Source organism: Eubalaena glacialis, chromosome 7 (genome assembly GCF_028564815.1).
Source record: "Eubalaena glacialis isolate mEubGla1 chromosome 7, mEubGla1.1.hap2.+ XY, whole genome shotgun sequence".
Taxonomy (NCBI): domain Eukaryota; kingdom Metazoa; phylum Chordata; class Mammalia; order Artiodactyla; family Balaenidae; genus Eubalaena; species Eubalaena glacialis.
Genome location: NC_083722.1, coordinates 16,339,778 through 16,365,452, shown reverse-complemented (window position 1 = coordinate 16,365,452; position 25,675 = coordinate 16,339,778). Strand labels below are relative to the sequence as shown.

The following is a 25,675-nucleotide window of genomic DNA, read 5'->3' as shown; positions in this document are numbered from 1 at the left end:
CAACATGGATAAATCTAAAAGCAAAATGTTAAGGAAAAGAAGCAAATCTCAGAACACAAACAGTGTAAGTCCAATAAATGAAGTTTAAAAGAGGGCAAAACTAAACAACACATTGTTTAGAGATATATTTAATAGACGATAAATTTACTAATAAAAGGAAGGAAATGACCCACAAAAGTCAGGATAAAGGTTACATCACAGGGATATGACTGAAAGAGGGACAACGGGACAGTTTCTAAGGTCTCAGCAATGCTTTATTTCTTATGCTGGGTGGTAGATATTAGGCGTTAAGTTTGTTAACCTTATTTAAACTGTACATGTTTCATAAACTCATTTATGTATGATATATTTCACAATAAAACCAGTGTGGTGGGGGGTGAGTTTGAGAGTAAAGTCAGGAAATGAAAAATCTTAAGAAGTCTCTCGGGGGACTTCCCTGGCGGTCCAGCGGTTAAGATTCCGCGCTTCCACTGCAGGGGGTTTGATCCCTGGTCCAGGAACTAAGATCTCACGTGCCGCGCAGCACAGCCAAAAATTTTAAAAGTCTCTCGGGGAAGGCAAGAAGAAAAACAGGACCGGAGCTAAAAGGGGTGTATGGGGCTGAGTAGATCTGAGCTTGTTTAAATACCAATGAAAAGGCACCAATGGCGTTGGAGAGATGAAAATAGAGGTGAATGAGGAAATAATTTATAGAATGAAGGTTGTAAGAAGTGGGTGGAGTGGGTGGAGTAAGATTCAGAGATGTGAAAAAAAGATACTTCTTTCACTGTAACTTGAGGAACAATTCAAGAACCATGGATTACATGCCCGCTCCCCCAATAAACGGTACTTCCCTTGATGGCCAGGCATTATTAGAACAGTGCTAATGGACAAGGAAGAGAAAAGAGGTAAGGACTGCTTTGGATAGTTTCAAAAAGTAGAGACTGGATTCCCTGAGAAAAAGTATGTTGTTAATACTTGACAGATATTCAAATCACTTATTAGCTAACTTCACAAATACTCAAATACCTATTAGAAAAGTCTACCTTAACGTTTCATTCCTTATCAGATAAATTCAAAACAGTATAATGCACAAAGTCCAACTCATACTTTTGTTGGTAACATACTGAGTATTTGTAATGTTAGGAACCTTTTAAAAGCTAATTTCCTGAAAATTAATTCTTACATCACTTATAAAAGATAAGAAAAAAATCAACTTCCACTTACTTAATTGAGTTTCTAAAGTGGTCTTCAGCCGGATTTTTTACAGTACAACTATTCAGGAGCCATAAGTCTGCCTCTGATGCATTTTCTATTAAAAAGATAAATAGGAAAAAAAAAAGTTAAGTATCACATTTAATCAGCCAAAAATATCCAAGTGCTTACGCAGATGGCACTGGGACTGCAGGGGGAGAGGAGAGAGAGCTAGTGGGTAGAGTCAAGTAAACAGGCAATTACAATATAGTAGATAACTGCTTCAATATGGAAACATTGGTGAGAAATAAATATTAAAATATATAACCTGTGCTATTATCTTCTCATTTAAAATATAAAGAGGATAAGCGTTTTCTTCGAACATTTTGAATACTTGCGAGTAGTTAATACTTCCAAAAACTAAAGTGAAACTGGCCTAATCTTACCTCTGAACATGAAATTAATTGCCCCTTTTTAGGCTGTGTGTTAATATTTTTCAAGCACATGTATTATACACTGAATATTCTTCAGCTTGAGATGTTACTAAAAATATTGTTTGTCTTCTTTGAAAAAGTTAATGATTTACATCAAAGTGAGTCTTTTATTCCTCACTAATTTGATTAGATACTATTATACACTATAACAAACTCACCAGCAACACAACAAATTACCCAAACCAAACCCATCACATTTATCGAAATGAATATTTATGTATGCATGTATGTATGTATGTATGGCTGCACTGGGTCTTCATTGCTATGCGCAGGCTTTCTCCAGTTGTGGTGAGCGGGGGCTACTCTTCGTTGCGGTGGCTTCTCTTGTTGCAGAGCACAGGTTCTAGGCGCGTGGGCTTCAGTAGTTGTGGTACACGGGCTGCAGTAGTTGTGGCTCGCGGGCTCTAGAGCGCAGGCTCAGTAGTTGTGGTGCATGGGCTTAGGTGCTCCGCGGCATGTGGGATCTTCCCGGACCAGGGCTCGAACCCATGTCCCCTGCATTAGTAGGCGGATTCTTTTTTTTAAAGGCTAACTTGCAGCTGTAGTAAGGGTGTGGTTAGTGAATACACGCTTTTTTTTTTTTTTTTTTTAATTTATTTTTGACTGTGTCGGGTCTTCATTTCTGTGCAAGGGCTTTCTCTAGTTGTGGCAAGCGGGGGCCACTCTTCATCGCGGTGCGCGGGCCTCTCACTATCGCGGCCTTTCTTGTTGCAGAGCACAGGCTCCAGACGCGCAGGCTCAGTAGTTGTGGCTCACGGGCCCAGTTGCTCCGCAGCATGTGGGATCTTCCCGGACCAGGGCTCGAACCCGTGTCCCCTGCATTAGCAGGCAGACTCTCAACCACTGCGCCACCAGGGAAGCCCAGTAGGCGGATTCTTAACCACTGCACCACCAGGGAAGTCCCTCGAAATGAATTTATAAATGCCTGAAGTGCTTGATGCTATTCCAACAACCTTGCTGCCTAAAAGGACTTATACATTAAAATAGGATTACCACAATGAAAGGAAAACCAAAGTTGAAAACTGCAGCACCTTCAATGGTATTTCAATAAGAACGGAAGCAAAGGTCAAAAGACATGAAGAACTAAGGACATATGGATGTCTGTGTGTACATTCTCTACCTGGGAATGGAGCTTCCAGTGAGAGCATTACACGAGAGGGATGGTGAGCACATCCAAGCTTCTAGTAACTTGGCAAAACTTTTTCCCCCAACATTGTATTATAAAAATGGTAAATTTTTTACAAAGAGGTAAGATCCTCAATTCTTGAAAAGGAAAGCTCCTCATTACTATACATCAGCTGAATACTCCTAACTCGTCTCCCTCCTTCCATTCATACTCCCCACCCTCACCCAGTCGTCTATTTTCCCACCCAGTAGCCAGAGTGGCCTTTCGTAAAACAGCGATCTGATTACGCCACTTGCCTGCTCAAACTTGGAAATGACGAGCATTCACCTACCTCTTCTAGTTCCCTCCAAATTAGTCTCCACGATGCCGCCTAAAAGATAATCCTCTAGTAGCAATCTGATCGTAGTACCTTTTCAATCTTACAGTGATTTACAATTGGTATTCAAGACCTATCCAGATCTCCACCTCCTCAACTGCGATATTCATTTCTCCCTATATTCATCTCTCCTTCCAGCCACACCAAACCAAACTCCTCAAGCTTGCACTATCCCATCTGCCTAGAATACCTCTATTTTCTTCACAGAATGACAGCTCATACCCCTTTCACCTGCCTATCCACCTGGCTAACTCCTATTCATCCTTCAGTTTCAGCTTGATGTTTGTGAGATGCCTCCTCTCTGCCTCCCATAGTAGACTGTGTCTAGACTATTCTTGCACTTTACAATTCTGTATTAAAATAATTCATTTTTCCAGCCTGTCTTTATTATTATTTAAGAGATACTGAAGACAACATTTTTTTCTGCTGCTCTCTGAATGTCCAGGGCCTAACACAGTGATGGGCACAGAACAGACATTCAAATAACCATAGAACACTAGACAATGTACAAGTAGGTACAGGAAAAAAGATGACTGAGGGATAATGTGTGGGACCACATGCATATGGTCTGTTAGATGCCATCTACCAATTTCCTAAAGCTCTGAAGGCCATACCAATCCTCTGAAATAAACTCCAAGAAAGTCATCAATTTATTTAACAAATATTTAGGGCTGAGACTTTATCTTATTCACAGCCATATCCCCAGCACTTATTACAGTGCCTCGTACATGGTAGATACTCATTAAATAAGTATTTACTGAATGAATGTTGAATTTTGAAAGACGAAGCAATACTATGAGCAATGTATTATGCACATAAGAAAAAGTCATGGATGTCTGTTAGCTAATGATAAAAATACAGAGATACAGATTTACTTCAAACAAACAAAAATCAAAAGACAGAACTATCTGTGCCAGATGCCAACTTTGTATCCTGGCACATTCTTCTCTTCAGTCACCATAAAATCATCAGACAACTCTCCCCATACTTCAACAAAAGCCCTCTCAAGGAGAACTCCAGCAATAAATAAGGCATATTATTCTACACTGTCTGGAATTTTGCCAATGTTGAAATGTACTGACTTACAAAATAAAGTGAATACTGCTTGGTGATCCAGTAATTGCAATCAACAGGAATCCTATGAATATACCAAAATGCCCACAAAATTACCTAACTTTTTGGTAACCACCCCCAAAAAGACAATGTCCCTTCTCTGATGAACACAGGAGTTTCTTTTTTTTTTTTTTTTTTTAAATAAACTGAAAGGCCTTTCACTCTCAGGCATTGTGATTTTTTTTTCTTTTTTAATTGGGGAATGTGCAGCCCTCGCTTTTTTTTTTTAAACTTTTTGGTGTTTTTTTAATTTATTTATTTATTTATTTATTTATGGCTGTGTTGGGTCTTCGTTTCTGTGCGAGGGCTTTCTCTAGTTGCGGCGAGCGGGGGCCACTCTTCATCGCGGTGCGCGGGCCTCTCATTATCGCGGCCTCTCTTGTTGCAGAGCACCGGCTCCAGACGCGCAGGCTCAGTAATTGTGGCTCACGGGCCCAGTTGCTCCGCAGCATGTGGGATCCTCCCAGACCAGGGCTCGAACCTGTGTCCCCTGCATTGGCAGGCAGATTCTCAACCACTGCGCCACCAGGGAAGCCCAACACAGGAGTTTCTTATCCAATTATTTCCGAACTCAGTTTTGTGCTAATATATCTTACTTAATATTGTCAAAAGATTGTTCTACTTACGAGCATATATATAAATCAGTCAACTACCAAAACACAACGAGGATTTACTATGTGTCAGGCTCTGTTCTAAGTACTAGGGATATGAGAGTGAAACCAGTTTCCACCCTCAAGGAGTTTACAGCCTTAAAGAGGAAGTCTGATCAAAACAAAAGACAGAGAAATAAGCAAGATAATTTCAGGTACCAGTCAATGATATTAAGATGATTAAAGAGAGTAATGAACAGAAAATAATTGTGGGGTTGCTGGTCAAAATAAGTCTCCCTTGGAAGCTTAAATCTGAGTTGAGACTTAAACAATGGGAAGGAATCTGCCACGCAAAGATCAGAAGAAAGAGCATTCCAAGGAGAATATAGCACAAGCGCAGAGGCCATGAAACAGGCCCAAGCTTGTCATGTTCCAGTAACAGAGAGAAGACCAGTGTGATTGGACACAGGGAGAGAAAGGTCCAAGAGGTAGGCAGGAACCAGATAACACTGGCAAGTTAAGAAAATTACATTTATTCTAAGAGTAATGAGAAGTCACCACTGGGTTTCAAACATGAACTAATTCCTACTTCAGAAATCCCATTCTGGAAACACTGTGAATAAAAGTCTGTAGATGGGGTAAAAGTAAAAGAAGTGGGGAAAAAAGTAAAGACAAGAAAATCAGTTGGAAGCTGATACACTGGTCTAAGAGTAAGCGAAAGACCATGGAAACCTGGGATTATAGCAATGGCAAGAATGAGAAGTGAATGGAGGCACGTTTTGGAGGCAGAATTTAAAGAATTCACTGTTAGATCAGGTACGAGTCGTGCAAGAAGGAATCATGTAGGATCCCTAAACACGTGGAAAGGATTCTGGCCTGAGCATCAGTTACTGAGGTGCCATTTATTGAGATGAGGGAGGTTTGGAAAGGCACAGATTTGGGGAACAGGAATTGATAGTTCTGTTGTGGCCATGTTGTGTTTGAGATCCTTATTAAATGTCCAACTAGAAATACTGATCAGCCATTTGTATATATGAAACCAAAGCTCACAGGAGTCTTCCAGACTGGAGACACAAATGGGAGAATCTAAACCCTAAAAAGATATCTGAATTTATAGGAATGGATGTGCTCACCTAAGGAGAGAATATAGGGTGGGGGGAAAAAGGAGAGAGAAAAAGCAGAAGACAGAACATCTGGTTGTTCAATGGTCTGATGGAGTTGAGATGAGAAAAGGACATGGAAAAGGAACAGCCAATAAGATAAGAGGATAAAAACTAGGGAGCATGGTGTCATAGAAACCCAGAGAAGAAAGTACTTTAAAAAGAAATAATCAGGGCTTCCCTGGTGGCGCAGTGGTTGAGAGTCTGCCTGCCAATGCAGGGGACACGGGTTCGAGCCCTGGTCTGGGAAGATCCCACATGCCGCAGAGCAGCTGGGCCCGTGAGCCACAGTTACTGAGCCTGCGCGTCTGGAGCCTGTGGTCCGCAACAAGTGAGGCCGCAGTGGTGAGAGGCCCGCGCGCCGCGATGAAGAGTGGCCCCCGCTTGCCACAACTAGAGAAAGCCCTCACACAGAAACGAGGACCCAACACAGCCATAAATAAATAAATAAAATTAAATTAAAAAGAAATAATCAATTGTGTTAAATGCTAAGAGTTCAAGAAAGATATCTTTATAAATATTAGTATTGTTACCAAAAAAAATAAGATGGTCCTCCACCCTTTTTTATTTTCCTTTCTCAATTTTGAGTATTTGCTTGCTCTGTGCCAACTTACAATCACCCAGCAAAGGCCCTTTTTTAAGGTTTTTAAATAACACAGAAAACAAACTCACTACAAAAGGGGAGTGAGGAGGAAAATCGTATATGGCTATTTACCAATAAGTAATGCTGATTCCACATGTTTTGCCCCCTATGAACACATTTCCTGGGTTTTAAGATGCCATCAACAATAAGAAACACAACCAACTTTGTAACAGCTCTTCAAGAGAGGTGGAACATTATTCTCTGTTCTTTTAAGTTTTAAGATACATCCCAACTTCAAACATTAATATAGGAGGCAGGGTGGGGGTGAGATGCATCTGAAACAGAATAAGCTAGTATTTGGCATGTCTACCTTAGAGCAGCAGCATCTAGAACAATCGGGAAATACCAGAAGACGTGCAGTTTCTAGAACCTCACCACCCCAAATAAAATAACTGTTCAAACATCCTACTGCTAGTAGGTAATTAGGTTACTGGGTTAACTATCTGCTAAGAGAAGGTTAACAGCTTATGTTCTTGCCTTAATCAGAGCATCCATGTCAGGTTCTCCAGTGCCTGGGACAGGGAAACAGAATTAGAGAGGAGAACACAGGGGACAGGACTAGGGAAATGGGCAAGAACGGACCACGGAAGGGAAAGGCAGTAAGAAGGCACCAAGACTGGAGGCACAGACTTCGAGAAGACCCAGGAAACAATTCTACCTACCATGAGACCTGTCCTCCAACACTTGTCCTTGTTAACCCGTGACATGCAGCTGAAAATCATCTGCACATAAGCCAAATATTGCCAATGCCAGAGCTGGGATATCAGTACTGGGGTAAAAAGCTACACACTTGAGGCTAGCCACATGGAATCTAGACCTCAAGATTTGACTACTTACAGTCTTTCATTATTTCAAATGGCGCTGCAATGAATAGCACTGTACATATATCATTTTGTATTTTTCCCAGATTACCTGTGGAATCAAGTCCAAAAAGGTGTGACTGTTGGGTCAAAGGATAAATTCCCCTCCATAAGGGGTGCATGGCTTCACATTCCCATGAGCAATGCATGAGACTGCCCATCTATCGACAGTATCACCCATGGAGTGTGCTATCAAACCTCTGTACTTCGGGCAATGCGATGAGAAACAGGAAGCCAGTGGGATATGAACTGTGCATTTCTCTTATTAAGAATGAGTTGAGCATTTTTTCACATGTTTAAGGGCCTTTGCAGAGTTGGGGGTTTTTTCCCCCCGTTTTCCATCTGTTCAGATCTTTTGCCATTTTTCTATCAGGATAAATAGTCATTTTAATCTCTAGTTTTAATTTACAAATACACACAAATATACACACACACACAAAGAGGATGTTAATCTTTTGTCTATGATAGAAGTTACAATATTTTCTCCTGGCTTGTTATTTTACTTTTTTATAGTTTCTTTATGCTTTTTTATATTCAGGATATCAAATTTATCAAACTTTTCTCTTTTTTTAATTTTATTGAAGTACAGTTGATTTACAACGTTCTGTTAATTTCCGCTGTATAGCAAAGAGACTCAGTTATACATATATATATTCTTTTTCATATTCTTTTCCATTATGGTTTATCACATGATGTTGAATATAATTCCCTGTGCTATACAGTAGGACCCTGTTGTTTATCCATCCTATATATAATAGTTTGTATCTGCTAATCTATCAAACTTTTCTCTTACTGCTTCCAGATTTTCAGTCATAATTAGAAAGTTTCCTCTACTCCCAGATTATTAAGGAATTCACCCATGTTTTATTTTAATACACATAGGGTTCTACATTTAGATGTTTGCTCTATTAGAACTTTACCCCGATATACACTGATCTCACTGAATTTTTTTAATGCGAAATGAAATAAGATCCTTTGTGCTCATACCAAATTGGAAAATATTAGAAAGTATGGTACTACCTAGTGCTAGCAAAGGAATGGGGAAGCTGGCAAGCTCTACTCTGCTGATGGAGTCTATTCTGATGAAACTCTTTGGAATGCAACATGGGAATAGCTGTCAAAAATTTAAATGTGCATGAGAATTTCTCCTACACATGCTTGTAGGATACTTGCACCACACACACATATTTATATACAAACACACACATATACATATACATATATATGTACACACATATAAATTTTAAAATTCACATGGAAGATTACTGACAAAGCAAAAAACTTGGAAAGCCTACATATCCATTATAAGGAGACTGGTTAAATAAATTATGAGACTGCATCTAAAATGCCATTCAGCTGTTAAAAAAGCAAGATAAATCTGTAAGTACTAATTTATAATAATCTTTGTTATATCATCAGATGAAAGCAAAGTGAAGAGTAGGTCTTGTATTTCACTTGTGTTTTAAAATGGAAAAAGAGGAAATCCTGTTCTAAGTAAAAAAAAAAAAAATTCTCGAAGCATAAATATGAAACTGTTTGAGGTGTTTGCCCTTGGAAATAAGATGAAGGTTCAGCTGGCCTCCAATATGGTCTTAATATGCACTTTTATAGTCTCTTTTTTTTGTTTAAACTTGCATGGATATTACTTTTATAATTTTATAAAGTTTAACCCTGAGAAGGGACACATTAATATTTAATTTACCTCCGTCTGCATTGTTCGAATTTCTAACAGCATTTAAACTAAACTAAAAAAAACTAATCAAGCCTTCAAAAAAATTTTTTTAATATCCTTTTTCATAGGGCTCAGAATCAATAGTGTTCTTTCATTTTAAGGTAAGAACATAAACTATTTTCCTGCTGTGATCCATCATGAAAACAGTGACCTGATATACATTTTCTGGGACTTTTCTCCCCACTGCTAAAAGCTTTTGCACTCACTGAACCAAGAAAATGATGGTCATTGACACTCCACCCACTTTGAGTGTGAGGATGGAGAAACAAACTATTATTTGTTTTAATCGAAACGCATTTACTTTCCAAACTATTTCTTTATGTATACAAGATAAATTACTTCTAAATCCAAAGTAATAAAAATCTGATTAGCAATAATGATAATAGCTAACATTATTGAGTACATATTATGTACCCAGCAATAAGCCAAGCACGTCATACTCCTTTTTTTTTCCCATTTAATCCTCCCAATTTGAGATGGGTTCAACTTTTACTCCAGTTTTACAGAGGGGGGATCTAAGGCTTAGAAAGGATAAGTAACTTGCCTAAAATCACACAGCAAGAGAGGGGGCCAGGATTAGAAATCCAGACAAACTGACTTCAGAGACTGTAAATTTAAGGAAATTAGAATGCCTCATTAGGGGCTCTTTGCTTCTTGATCAAAAATAATATAGACAATACCTAAAAACAAAGTAAAAAATGTATTACATGACCTTGAGGTTGCCTCATGATACTACTTCTAATAAGACAAATAACCAGGCTTCAAAAGGAGCTGTTCGGCTATTTCCAAAATTTCCAAGATCTTGAACATGTCAGCTCTTGGCCTTCCGTTATCAGTGGGAAACAGGCAAGTAAAGAAAGAATTAATACTGAGTGCATATAAAATGGATAACTAATAAGAACCTGCTATATAAAAAAATTAATAAAATAAAATTCAAAAATTCAAAAAAACAAAAATACTGAGTGCAGGAGCATTACTGCAGAGCACAGGCTGACTTTCAAAGCAACCAATCTTCCCTTCCCCCTGCAGCCTTCTGCATAACGGTGGCATTACAGAAGAGATGGGCATGGTTCATATCAACAGTACCCACAATAAACCATTTACCTTACACAACTGTTCCATCTGAAAGTCAACTAGAGGAGCAGCCTCACACAGTAAGAGGAGCCTTAAACTACTTAAATCCATAATTTAAGTAAGGCAGCTAAGCAAGCTGATACAAATAAAAATTCACTAAAAACAAAACAAAAAGGGAGAAAAGTCTTGATTATTTTGGACCCAACAGCATTTGGGGGGAATTTTTTACCACAGAACTCTGGAAGGCAAGGCAAGTCCAAACAGTTTAAATGTCCATTATGTTTAATCACAGCTGGGAGTTTATTTATGTAATACAAACCACTGGATGCCTACTAAAAACTCAGAGAATAGAGCATGCTATAATACAAAAATTTTAAAGCACCTTTAAGGAGCATATTGAAAAACATCTTAAAACCAATAAAAGGCAAAATAAAAATTCTAGTCAACAGTTTCATATTTTCCTTCCACATTTCATTTATTGTTCTTTATAGGGACTGTGGAAATGCACAGCATGGAGTAACCATGCTTTCAAAATCTATTTTATAAAAGCAAAGTGATCCATGACAAAGAATGCTCCCTTTAACCAGCTAGGCTTGGAGGAGTGGGAGGCTGGGGAGAAGACAGGGAGAAAAAGAAGGTGTAGGAAAGATGAAGAGAAGAAATGAAAGAGAGAGACAGACTGACAGAGTATCTCGAGCTCCCTCGCTGAAATACATATAGCAAGAACTGACCCTCCTCCACTGTGCAGTGTTGGTGACTGTTCGGCATGTTTCTGAGTGAAGTAGAACATAGCAGCTCCTGGGGAAAGCACTTACGCTTGGAGATTACACGCATAATGAGTTTGTTCTTTTAAAACAGTCATGCTGAGCGCTTCGCAGAAATAAGATGAGGAAACCAAGGGTCAGCTTGAACTCTGTTTACTGTATGAAGGGAAAAGAACATTTTTTTCTCCTAAATGAGAAATAATAGCTGGCAAAACTCTACCAGTAACTACTGAAGATTAATTATATAGCGAAACAGACCTGGTCATAATCAAAATCAGAGCGCTAGACAGACAGACCGTTTACTTACTATGTAGAACAGAACACCGCTAATATTCCCCCATTCTCTTTCCAGATTAAATTGCTCTGCTGATCCCGATACATAATTACTTCAGAAGTAACTGTGTCTAAAGAATCCCTAAAAGGATATCTATTTCTAGGTGTTAAATAGGTTTGTAAACTAAGCAGCAATAAATACACCAAATGGACTTTAGAGGGGACTGCACGATCTGGTCCCCACTCCTCTATCCAAAGCCCATCTTGTATGCTACTATGTTCCTGCCACACTGAGCCTTTAGGCCCTCAGGCCTAATAAGTAAAATTCAAATGTTGAGATGACCAAAATCTAATTGAAAAAAAGTGGGCAAAGAATATGAACAGTTTACGAAGGAAGAAACACATATGGCTCTTGAACATACAAAAAGATGTTGAACCCCATTCTTAATCAATGAAAACTAAAACTGCACCCCCCAAAAAAACTGTACCATTTTTCTTCACTTCCTATATTGTCAAAATCCCAAAAGTTTGGTAACACACTGAACTGATGTAACTGTGAGGAAACAGGCACTCTCACGCATTGCTGGTGGGAATATAAACTAGGCCACCAGCTATGGAGGCAATTTGACATGATCTCCCGAAATGGCAAATGCATATCCTCTGACCAAGAAGTTCCAAGAATTTAGCTACGACAAACGTACTTGCACAGGTGCAAAGTCATTAATTGCAGCTTTATTTGTAACAGCAAAAGGTGACTGACTAAAGACATTTTAGTTTATTCAGAATTGAGACTCCTATGGGGGGAGAGATAAATTAGGAGTTTGGGATTAACATATATACACTACTATATATAAAATAGATAATCAATAAGGACCTACTGTATAGCACAGGGAATTCTACTCAATAATCTGTAATAACCTATGTGGGAAAGGAATCTGAAAAAGAATGGATAAATGTATATGTATAACTGAATCACTTTGCCATACACCTGAAACTAACACAACCCTGTAAATCAATTATACTCTAATATAAAATAAAAATGAAATTAAAATAAAAGAATTGAGACTCCTATAAGCTACTTACAAAAGAAAAAAAAAGGAAAAGAATAACCTCGAAGTCCTAATATAAAAAGATCTCCAGGACACATTGTTCAAAGAAAATAATAAGACACTAAAAATATATATATATACTATGCTACCACTGGAAACTGAGAATACATATTCACATTTGCTTGTATTCATATTAAAAAAATTTTTGGATGTACATCAGAAACAAATAGCAATGGCTGGGATGGGGAGGAGGGAGTTGAATAGGACTGATGGGAGACGAGGAAGATTTTTTCCTTGTATAACTTATTTTTTATTTTTGAACCTATTCAAAAATTAAGCATTGTCAAAGTAAAAAAGCAACTGTAAAAACTGTAGCTTGTCTTAATCCTCCTATCTTCCCATTTCTTTACTCCCTTCCATAGTCAAACATCTGGAAAGACGTGTCTCTCTGTACCAGATATACTCTGCCACCTCCCATCCACTCTTCCACCACTTCATTTTGATGAAGACCTTCAACCACTCTCCATTCCCCGGAAACCACTTTCATCAAGGGAACTGATGCCAAATGCCACAGACAGCGCACCATGCAGTCAAACACTTTTTTCTTTACGTTGTGGATAGCATCACTCTCCTGTTTTCCTCCTACCTCCTTGGCTGCTCTACTTTATCCATTCCCACCTGCCCTCTATGAAGTAGAGTTCCTTAGGACTAGATTTTGGTTCCCTTGTCATCTATTCACTGGATGATTCCAACCATACCTCTCACGGTTTTAAATACTACCAGTGCACTGAGAGGTGATACCCAAATTTATTCTCCGAGTTCAGACATCCATCTGAGCTCACTATACAACTCATCTAGTAACATCTCCACTGGAACAGCCTGAAAAAATATTAAACTGGACACAGACCATTTCCAAAACTGAACTCTCAAATTTTCAGGTTCTAGTTAGGAAAACAGAAACCACTCTAGGCATAAAGATAAAGAAAAATTAATACAGAAGTGTGGTTACGTGGGCGATGGAAAAGCCAAGACACCAAATGTCTTCACCAAATGGGGAAGGGTGAAGCAACCAGGAGATGAGTAACAGCAGGAAACCATCATCAGCCTAAGGGCTGGAGGGACTGACTGGAAAAGCCCAGAAGCTGTGATCACTGGCAGAAGCAAGAGCAGCAACAGGAGTTGCCGTCGGAAAGCAGCACCGCAACGAACGGAGGAGCTGCGTGATAGGGACTGAAGCCACAGGAATGAAGCTGCCACTTCCTGGAACCTGACCCAGAGCAACAGGAGTGGGAGGAAACCACCCTACTTTCTCCCTACTCCATCCGCCAGGCTTCCGTTAGCGCCTCCTATTGGCCAAATCTAACCACAAAAGCCAAAAGGCAAGGAGACTGAAATGCAGTTCCATGCAATACAGAGGACAGAGGAAATCAGGGAATTGAAACTGAGAGTCAGCAGGCAAATGACTAAACCTTCCATCTTCCAGAATTCCCCATCTCCATAAATGGCATCTCAGATCTAAGAGTACATCTAGGTGTACTCAGATGCTGAAACCAGAAACCTGGGAGTCATCATTAATCATTCCTTTCACCTCACCATCTCCCACAGCAAATCCAGCAACTCCCAAAGGATTTTACCTCCAAAGAATGTGACTATGTCTGCTATTTATCTCCACGGCTGCCACCCTTGTACAAGTCTCCTCCCTCCCTACGGCTGCCATTATGGCAATTATGAAAACTATCAATGAACCAAAGGGAAGCAAGAGTTGTTTTGTTTTAACTAGATTATCATGGATAATCTATACATGTGGACAATGAAAAGTGGGTGAATAAGATACACACTATTGGCAGCCAACTGCAACTGTATTTTGGTAAGGAGAAAATAATTCATTATTGAGAATTTGCTACAAACCAAAAAATAAGAGTTGTTTAAAAATATATAATTTTATCTTTTTTTTTTAAAGAACAACTCAGTAAAATAAAATTCCAGTTTATTGTTGGACAATAGTGTTTCACACATACATCAACAGACCAAAAAAAAAAAAAACAGTCACTTCATAGAGAAAAAAAGGGGAAAAAATTAATCTTTTATCTTTGGCCTTTATAACCATCTCATAAAACTACTTACAGTACAGCTAAGTACATACCCAAAAAAAGTTACTGGCATCCTGGGAATAAGACTGTTTTTGTTGTTGCTTTTGCTTTGTTTTTATTTTAACCAGTTTTTTTTCTCCTTTGAGATTATAATGAACATGGTCACACAACAAATAAAGTCTGAAGTAGGACAGAGAACACTCCAAAGGCTGGTCTGGTCATCCAAGATCATTAAAAATGGCTGACCCCTAACAGCATGTTCAAAAATAAAAATGCAAATTAAAATACAAACAAATCTTCCTTTTGAAAGCACTTTTTTTTTAATTGAAGTATAGCTGATTTACAATGTTGTGTTAGTTTCAAGTGTACAGCAAAGTGATTCAGTTATACAAATATATACATATTGATATATATATATAAATCTATTCTTTTTCAGATTCTTTTCCATTATAGGTAATTACAAGATATTGAATATAGTTCCCTGTGCTATAGTAGGCCCTTGTTGGTTATCTATTTTACATATAGTAGAGTGTATATATTAATAGCAAACACCTAATTCATCCCCCCCACCCCGGTTTTCCTCTTTGGTAACCATAAGTTTGTCTTCCATGTCACCTTTAAGAAAAGAAGCAGGACCTTGAAAGATCTGGGTTTTTTTCTTCTCCTGTTGCAAATCACGTTGTGGGTTTGGTTGGGTGGTGGGGAGCACGCGTCACCTGCAGGTGACTCTGCCCACAGTGGGCAGCCTGGGGGCCTCTCTCCTCCAAGGTAATCATGTTTAGATTCTGAGAGAGGAAGTGGGGAGTGAATGGCTCAGGGTGGCCTTCCCCCCCACCCATTATTTTTTAGTTTAACTTTTTCTTTTTTGCTGTCTGGTCAACCTCATCAGTTTTCTGCTTCTTGGTGTCAACACTGTCATCCTCGTCACCTTCAGCTGCCCATTTGCCCATAGCTGCCTCAGCCTCCTTGTCTTCATCCCACCCTCTTCCTCCCCACGGCCTCCTTCCCCCTCCTCCACTCCCTCCCCACCTTCTTCTACCTCACTGGCAGCCTCCTGCTCCCCATTTACCTCGTCAGCCGTCCCATTAGCAGTATACCTCTTCCACTCTCTACCTCCTCCACAACTTCCTTCTTCTCCTTTAAGTCCTTGGTGATGATCTCAGAGCTGGTGTCCATGGCCGTGTCTGACATGGTGGGGCACACCGGAGATCCAATGCAGCAGACAAAAAAAAAAGCCCCAGTTCGTGGACTCCGGCAATGAAGCAGCCCGAGTCCATGTCTGCGGAGGAGGCACACAGACCCGTGGCTGCAGTAGACAGGGAGCCCGTCTCGGGGACAATGAAAAGATGGCTTTTCAGAGCAGTCGACTAGTCCAATCGTATCTTTACATTCACGTATTCCATGGAAAATTTCCTTCCTGATTCAAACATTTTACAAGTGGTATATTGAAAAGAGTTCTATTTAGCCAAAGAGCAAATCATAACAACCTAGAGAAACCACTCACTAGCAAATTTGCAAAACATCTGGTCTCCATTCAGATTATATACAATGCTCAACTGTTTAGCACAAATCGAGAACTTGATTCATCTGCTTGGAATGGTACACTTCCATGACCAATTCTGGAATACAGAAGTATCTCCTTGAAGGGAAGTTTAGGTTATCTGCTGAATATTATTATCGCTAATACCAGAGCTACCTCTAGGATTTTGACCCAGCAAACTTACTGGGTCAAAACAATTACCAGTTTGGTAATCAGAAGAGAAATATCCATAGGATACTGCCAAGGGAGGAAAGATCCAGATCAAAAATAAAGCTATGAAAAAAAATAAAAAATAAAAAAAATAAAGCTATGGACTAGGCATAGGTTCACTGGACTTCAAAGTACAAAGAAGAATGACAAAGATCTATGACTGGAATAATGAAACTGACTGTGAATGAAGTACTTTAAAGCCAGTGTCCATTCGGATTTGTTAATGCCCACACCACACCAATGTTATATATTTTGACTATGACTCCCAGAGAGAAACAGAATGAGCCAACTGTATACCTAAGCGGGCATCCAATAACTGCTGTTCAATTGATTGACAGATATTCATAAATAATATCCCCAAATGACAGTATCAAACTTTCTAAAATTACAAATATGTTTTACCAATTTGAGACAAAGAATAAGAGACAAAGAAAAGAAAAACCACTGCCTTAAAGGATAATTTGGGAAAGAAATCGATTAGAAAACGATTAGAAAACCTTGCCCATTTGTCACAGCAGCTGGGGACTTCCTAAGAGAAGCGAGTATTTGATTATCTGACACCAGTGCACATAAATAGGGAGAATTAGCTTAATAAAACGAGTAAGATCATTTAACTAGAATTTGACTTGTGGAATATATTAATGTTACCACTTTTGAAAATTAATATTGATATCCCCTATCTCCAAATCTACTTTTCAGATTTAAATTTTCTTTCTTTTAGGTGATTCAAACTTTTGATTGAGTCATTTTCTACTTAAAGTCAAAAGTAAAGTATTCTACTCTTAATTTTGCTTCAAAACACTAGAGACAATATAAAAATTATTACAATTCAATGATTTAAAAAAGGCAAATAATCTGATTAGAAATGGTCAAGAGCTCTGAATAGACATTTCTCCAAAGATATACAAATAAATCATCATCACATGAAAAGATGCTCAACATCAATACCCATCAGGAAAATGCAAAGCAAAACTACCAGGAGTTACCACTTCACATCTACTAGGATGACTATAATAAAAATAAATAAAATAAAATAATAACAAGTGTTGACGAGAACAGAGAGAAATTGGAACCATCATGCACTGCTGATCAGAATGTAAAACAGTATGGCTAATTTGACTATTAGTACAGCTAACAGGTTGGCAGTTCCTCAAATTGTTAAGCATAGAGTTAACATATAATCTAGAAATTCCTTTTCTGGATGCATAGCCTAGAGAAATAAAACTATATGTCCACACAAAAAATTGTACATCAATGTCCATAGCAGCATTATCCCTAATAGCCAAAAAGTAGGAAAAACCCAAACATCCATCAGGTGATGAATGGAGAAATAAAATGTGGTATATCCATACAACGGAATATTATTAGGCAATAAAAAGAAATGAAGTAGTGATACATGTTATAACACGGATGGACCTTGAAAACCTGATAAGTGAAAGAGGTCAGTCACAAGGGAACACACGTCATATGATTCCACTTAAATGAAATGTCAAAAGAGTCAGAAAGCAGACTGTTGATTACCCAGGTCTGGGAAAGCGAGCAAGGAGGACTGAGGGGTGACAGCTAAAGCAGTTTGTTTGGGGCAATGAAAATGTTTTAAATTGACTGTGGTGATGAATGCACAATGCTGTGAATACACTAAAAACTACTTAATTGTACACTTCAAATGGTGTATGGTAGGAGAATCATTATCTCAATAAAACTGCTTAAAAAACACAACAACAGTAACAAAATACTACAGATAAGCTTGAGCCACACCATCACCACTGTTCTCACTTCTGTGCCCTCTGCCTAAATGTCTCTTCCACCCACCTGCCCTAGCAAACTCCTACTCACCTTTCACAACTCAGGTACATGTCATCACCCCAGGAAGCCTTCTCTACCCTCTTCAGAAAGAGTAAGGCACTGCTCCCCGTGTGTGCACAGATGAGCTAGTGGCACATCTGGCAAAGATTCATAAATGTGTCCCCCCCTTAGTATGAGTCCCTCAATTGTCTATTCACCTTTAAATCCCCAGAGCCAAGCTGAGGACTTAGAAGAAAATATGCTCTTATTGTGGATGGAGGGAAAGAAGGGAGGAAGGGAAGGGAAGGGAGTGAGAGAGGGAAGGAGGGAGTGAGAGAAGCAAAGAGGGGAAGGCAGGGCAGGGAGAGAGAGTAAGAAAGAAAGGGAGGGGGGAGGGGAAATGCATGAATGAACAAATGAGCAAAGTAGCAAAGATCAGGGCAGCAGAAAGCCGCGTTAATGAGTACGCATCAAGACCAAACTTCCAGGGCAAACAGACTAGTTCTTGTCAGCAATCAAAGAGTTAACTCTAGAGAAATACTACTTTCAGCAGAAGCTGGGGTCAAGCCCTGATAGAGAATCTGATATTTCTTCCAGGGGATCTTCTTGTTCTAACAAGAACAAATAACAGCAGCAACTTTTCATTCTATGGAACACTGTGTACTGATAATTTTTTTTTAATTACACTTACAAAATTATCACAGAAATAATTTTTTCATTTAATACATTATGAAATTTATACATATATAGAAAAAGTAAAATAAAAACCCTATGCATTAAAAATAGATTAGAGGGCTTCCCTGGTGGCACAGTGGTTAAGAATCCGCCTGCCAATGCAGGGGACATGGGTTCAAGCCCTGGTCTGGGAAGATCCCACATGCCACAGAGCAACTAAGTCCGTGCGCCACAACTACTGAGCCTGTGCTCTAGAGCCCGCGAGCCACAACTACTGAAGCCCGCGCGCCTAGAGCCTGTGCTCCGCAACAAGAGAGGTCACCGCAATGAGAAGCCCGCACACCGCACTGAAGAACAGCCCCCGCTGGCCACAACTAGAGAAAGCCCACATGCAGCAACAAAGACACAATGCGGCCAAAAATAAATAAATAAAACAAATAAATTTAAAAGAAAATAGATTAGAAGGAAATATACCAAAATATTAACAGTAGCTGTATTTTGATAATGGCACTCATATTCTAAACATCAGGTCTTCCTAGATTCTAGAGGCTTTCAGACACGAGTCTGGGCCTGACAAGGCAGAGCTTCTTCCCCAAGCCTGATCCCAACCATCTGAAGGTTCGTAAGGTCTCTGGAGACATGTTCTATAGCATCCAAATGGCTCATCTGGAAGGGCTGGCCCCTCAGAGAGTTGACTTTGACCCCAAGGGCCCTCTCTTCATCCAATTATTCAAGAGAGGCCCATGCTGGAACCTGCCAAGCCAAGGTTCTAACGCTGGCCTTGAAGAAGGCTATACCGATAGTTCAGAGATTAGTTAATAAGGGACAGAGGTAGGCTGTTAATTATGGGAAAAGGAAGCCTCCAATGGGAAAGAGGTTTCTGCAAAAACAAAAGAACTCTGTGACTAATTAGATATGGGAAATGACAGAGTGAAGATTTAAGGTTTCTAACCTACAAGGCTAATGCAAAGAGTGACACCAGTAACGTAAGTGGAAGCTGTAGGGAGGAGCAGGTCAGAGGAAAAGAGTGTAACTTCGGCATTAGACATGTTCACTTTAAGATACTATCCAGTGATCTATGTGAGCAGAACTGCGCCACAAACAATTGTAAATTCATGACAGAACTCATATAAGGTCAATGACGTTGATGTCACCAAAGATGACAGACAGCAGGAACCGCAGTGAGGAGGACTACTGTACACCAGGGGTAAAAATCATCAAGGAGGTGGAAATATGTCACAGAGGCAGAATGGGTGGGCAGGACTTCAAAAGAGGAGTGTTTGCCTGACTGAGTAATGGTGACAGAACAATGGACTTAAAGTGGTAGCGAAAAGCAAAAACTATGCTGACCTCTTCTCTGCCTTATGAATCAGAGGGAATTCGCCTAGAAATCACAAGTGCAATTAAAATGCTTGACTTAATTTCCTGTAGATTTCCATTTGACTATGCAATAAACTAGAACTAAATAACCACATGTGCATAGCATTTTACCCTTTGCAAAGCATTTTCAAATACTTTATCTCATCTAATCTCCCCAGCAGCCCCATGAAGTATTTATGATCCCCATCTTATGGATGAGGAAACAGGGATAGAAAGATGTTGTGACTTGCAGAGAGGCGTCCTAAACTGGAAACCAGGAGGCAGGGCCAGGACGACCTGTGTCTCTAACAGGTGAACTGAAGCACTTTAAAATCTGCGCTATCAATTTCCCTTTTGAGGGAAATGGCAATGTTGCCTTCACTCCCATGTATAGGGATTACTTCTTTCGTGATGCCTACAACAACTAAGCTTTGCACATTTAGTCACAGATTATAGTCATCTACTTTCCTCTATAGAAAATAAAGTTTAGGGCTTCCCTGGTGGCGCGGTGGTTGAGAATCCTCCTGCCAATGCAGGGTACATGGGTTCAATCCCTGGCCTGTGAAGATTCCACATGCCACGGAGCAACTAGGCCCGTGCACCACAACTACTGAGCCTGCGCTCTAGAGCCCATAAGCCACAACTACTGAGCCTGAGTGCCACAACTACTGAATCCTGCACGCCTAGAGCCCGTGCTCTACAACGGGAGGGGCCACCGCAGTGAGAAGCCCACACACTGCAGCTAGAGAAAGCCCGTGCACAGCAACGAAGACCCAACACAACCAAAAATAAAAATAAATTAATAAATTAATTTTTTTAAAAAAAGAAAGAAAATAAAGTTTATATTTAGAATGCTATAAATTATCTATACTCCTCATATAAAGAGCTATGAAGTAGAAAGCAGAGATAAGAAAGCAAACATCGGGGGACTGGATAAGAATGTAACAACTAAGAGGAGACTGGAGCACCCCTCACCCTCCCCGCCTTCCATACTGACTGCGTACAAGGCGATGGGGTGCGGCCGAGCAAGGTCAGCAGTCACGCTGGGGGCGGTGGGTGGTGTCAGAGCCCATCCAAGGGGAGGAGGCTGTCAGAGCACAAGCAGGAGGAGAAAGGCATCTGTACAGGAGGGTGACTCAGCATGGGGGCTCAGCGGACGAGAAGTGAAGAAGGGAGGGACGGTCACAAAGGAGAGTGGCCTGACACCAGGTGGAAGAGCCTGAGCAGAGCAGGAGCATCCACCAAGGCGCGCAGCCCAGCCCAGGGTCTCAGCGCCCAGGAAGAGCAAGAATGGCATCCCTGCAGGGGGCAGCCCAGAGTGGGTGTCAGAGCTGGAGGACAGTGAGGTGGGCATACGCACGTAAGGGCAGCCTGGCCTGTGGTGCCCAAGCCCAGGGGAGGTGACGAGGGCCGCCGCGTGGAGCGGGTGGTGGCAGCTGCCCGGTGTCTGCTGTCAGACCATAAACAGGGTGAGGAAAGTACGCACGCAGGAGGATGGCCCTGCGAGGTGTTCGGAGGGTGTGCTCACAGGGCACTGGAATCCGGGAGGGGTGACGAGGCCATCTCTGTAGGGACGTACCAAGGTGCAGAGTACAGGAGCTCGAGAGAGGTGAAAGTTTGACGACGAAATTTACATAGCTCAAGGAACCCTCTCACAAAATACATTGTCAACAACAGGAAAAAAATAACCTTAAAGTACAGACACTTGGCAGACATCACCTTAATCAACGGATCAAAGTTAACATCACCAATAATGGGACAAATCCAAGTCAGGTGCCACTTGACAGGATGCACTAAGAGGATCAATTCTGAAGATATTCCTACCAAAGATGCCTAACTTGAACCTACTCAGGAGAAACATTAGACAAACACAAATCATGGGAGGATCATTCAAATAACTGGCCTGTACTCCTCAAAAGTGACAATGATAAAAAGCCAAGGAAAGAGAGAGAAACTGGTCCAGATTTAAAAAGTCTTAAGGAGACATGACACCTCAATGCAAAATCCTCTTGCTATAAATGACATTATAGGGATAACCTGTGTGAGGAGTGAAGAACAGATGGTAGGGAGGTCTGAGGGCCAATTCCCATTTTTGATGGCAGTGTTGTCATTTTTGTTGGACAATAACTTTACAGAAAACAGACACTAAAGTATTTGGGGGTGACGAGGCAAAAGTGAACAGCTTACTTTCAAATGGCTTAGAAAAAGAAAAGGAAAAGGAAAAGATTTTCTGTAGTGCTCCTGCAACTTTTCTGTAAACATCTTTTTTTTTGTTTTGTTTTGTTTTTGAAAACAAGAGGCAATTCGACAGACAGGCTGCTTGGCAACATAAGAATACAAGGCTGCCACCAAAAAACTGCAAGAGAATGAAAGGCATTAAAATACAAGGAATATGACTATGCACATGGAAGTATTTTTTCTCTGACAGGAAAAGGAGCATCAGTTGTATGGGAACAATGTCAGTGGCAGGACCAATAAAGATATCGGCAAACTGGGTTTTTTGTAAATGTCTATATTAAAGGAATATCTACTTTAAAAGCCAAAGAGAGACAGGTGGAGTTAAGATGGTGGACTAGGAGGACGTGGAATGTGTGTCTCTGCACAACTAGGGCGCCTACCAGGCACCGGTGGGGGACCACAGACACCTAGGGGGATGGGAGGAACCCCCAGCAACCAGCTGGCGGGATCTCGGCTCCCAGGCCGGGGGTCAGGTCCGAGCTCCTGTGGGGTCAGCTCTGAGTATAAACCACTGGACTAACAGAGAACCTCAGACCCCAGGGAATATTAAAAAGAGTGAGGCCTCCCAGAGGTCCTAATCTCAGCACCAAGACCTGGCTCTATCCAACTGCCTGCAAACTGCAGTGCTGGATGCCTCAGGCCAAACAAACAGTAAGACAGGAATACAGCCCCACCCATCAAAAAAAAAAGAAAGGACAAAAAAATATGTTACACACAAAGGAACAAGATAAAAACCTACAAGACCAAATAAATGAAGACGAAATAGGCAACCTACCTGAAAAAGAATTCAGAGTAATGACAGAAAAGAGGATCCAAAACCTCGAAAACAGAACAGAGAAAATACAAGAAACATTTAAAAAGAATGTAGAAGAACTGAAGAGCAAACAAACAGTGATGAACAACACAACAACTGAAAATAAAAATACTCTGCAAGGAATCAATAGCAGAATAACTGAGGCAGAGGAACGGATAAGTGACCTGGAAGATAAAATGGTGAAAATAACTGCCAGGGAGCAGAATAAAAAGAATGAATTGAGGATAGTCCCAGAGACCTCTGGGACAACATTAAACACACCAACATTTGAATTATAGGGGTCTCAGAAGAAGAAGAGAAAAAGAAAGGGTCTGAGAAAATATTTGAAAAGATTATAGTCAAAAACTTCCCTAACATGGGAAAGGAAATAGTCAACCAAGTCCAGAAAGCGCAGAGTCCCATACAGGATACACCCAAAGAGAAAGAGGCCAAGACACATGTTAATCAAACTATCAAAAATTAAATACAAAGAAAAAATATTAAAAGCAACAAGGGAAAAGCAACAAATAACATACAAGGGAATCCCGATAAGGATAACAGCTGATCTTTCAGCAGGAACTCTGCAAGCCAGAAGGGAGTGGCAGGACATAATTAAAGTGATGAAAGGGAAAAACCTACAACCAAGATTACTCTACCCAGCAAGGATCTCATTCAGATTCGAGGGAGAAATTAAAACCTTTACAGACAAGCAAAAGTTAAGAGAATTCAGCACCACCAAACCAGCTTTACAACAAATGCTAAAGGAACTTCTCTAGGCAGGAAACACAAGAGAAGGAAAAGACCTACAAAAACAAACCCAAAATAATTAAGAAAATGCTAATAGGAACATACATATCGATAATTACCTTAAACGTAAATGGATTAAATGCTCCCACCAAAAGACACAGACTGGTTGAGCGGATACAAAAACAACACCGTACATATGCTATCTACAAGAGACCCACTTCAGACCTAGGGACACATACAGACTGAAAGTGAGGGGATGGAAAAAGATATTCCATGCAAATGGAAATCAAAAGAAAGCTGGAGTAGCAATTCTCATATCAGACAAAACAGACTTTAAATAAAGACTAATACAAGAGACAAAGAAGGACACTACATAATGATCAAGGGATCAATCCAAGAAGAAGATATAACAATTGTAAATATTTATGCACCCAACACAGGAGCACCTCAATACATAAGGCAAATGCTAACAGCCATAAAAGGGGAAATCAACACTAACACAATCATAGTAGGGGACTTTAACACCCCACTTTCAGCAATGGACAGATCATCCAAAATGAAAATAAATAAGGAAACAAAAAGTTTAAATGACACATTAAACAAGATGGATTTAATTGATATTTATAGGACATTCCATCCAAAAACAACAGAATACACTTTCTTCTCAAGTGCTCATGGAACATTCTTCAGGATAGATCATATCTGGGGTCACAAATCAAGCCTTGGTAAATTTAAGAAAATTGAAATTGTATCAATTATCTTTTCCGACCACAACACTATGAGGCTAGATATCCATTACACGAAAATAACTGTAAAATAATACAAACACATGGAGGCTAAACAATACACTACTCAATGACCAAGAGACATTCACAGAAAGACAGACAAGATGAAAAGGCAGAGGGCTATGTACCAGATGAAGGAACAAGATAAAACCCCAGAAAAATAACTAAATGAAGTGGAGATAGGCAACCTTCCAGAAAAAGAATTCAGAATGATAGTGAAGATGATCCAGGACCTCGGAAAAAGAATGGAGGCAAAGATCGAGAAAATGCAAGAAATGTTTAACAAAGACCCAGAAGAATTAAAGAACAAACAAACAGAGATGAACAATACAATAACTGAAATGAAAACTACACTAGAAGGAATCAATAGCAGAATACCTGAGGCAGAAGAACGGATAAGTGACCTGGAAGACAGAATGGTGGAATTCACTGCTGTGGAACAGAATAAAGAAAAAAGAATGAAAAGAAATGAAGACAGCCTAAGAGATCTCTGGCACAACATTAAATGCAACAACATTCGCACTATAGGGGTCTCAGAAGGAGAAGAGAGAGAGAAAGGACCACAGGAAATATTTCAAGAGATTATAGTCGAAAACTTCCCTAACATGGGAAAGGAAATTGCCACCCAGTTCAGGAAGCGCAGAGAGTCCCATACAGGATAAACCCAAGGAGAAACACGCCAAGACACATGGTAATCAAATTGGCAAAAATTAAAGACTAAGAAAAATTATTGAAAGCAGCAAGGGAAAAACCACAAATAACATACAAGGCAACTCCCATAAGGTTAACAGCTGATTTCTCAGCAGAAACTCTACAGGCCAGAAGGGAGTGGCATGATATACTTAAAGTGGTGAAAGGGAAGAACCTACAACCAAGATTACTCTACCCGGCAAGGATCTCATTCAGATTCGATGGAGAAATCAAAAACTTTACACATAAGCAAAAGCTAAGAGAATTCAGCACCACCAAACCAGCTCTACAACAAACGCTAAAGGAATTTCTCTAAGTGGGAAACACAAGAGAAGA

The 25,675-nt window shown here is 40.0% G+C and overlaps 1 protein-coding gene and 1 pseudogene across 3 annotated transcripts in view; both read right to left on the bottom strand.

Moving 5' to 3' along the window:
- CDKAL1 (CDK5 regulatory subunit associated protein 1 like 1) overlaps window positions 1-25,675 on the bottom strand; it is a 669,678-nt gene that overhangs the window by 558,148 nt on the left and 85,855 nt on the right. For all 3 annotated transcript variants that reach the window (XM_061194866.1, XM_061194868.1, XM_061194867.1), the window contains exon 5: window positions 1,207-1,291. In XM_061194866.1, the coding sequence (XP_061050849.1) occupies window positions 1,207-1,291 (85 nt within the window). The remainder of the gene's footprint in view (window positions 1-1,206; window positions 1,292-25,675) is intronic.
- On the bottom strand, window positions 15,363-15,708 carry LOC133094878 (prothymosin alpha-like; annotated as a pseudogene).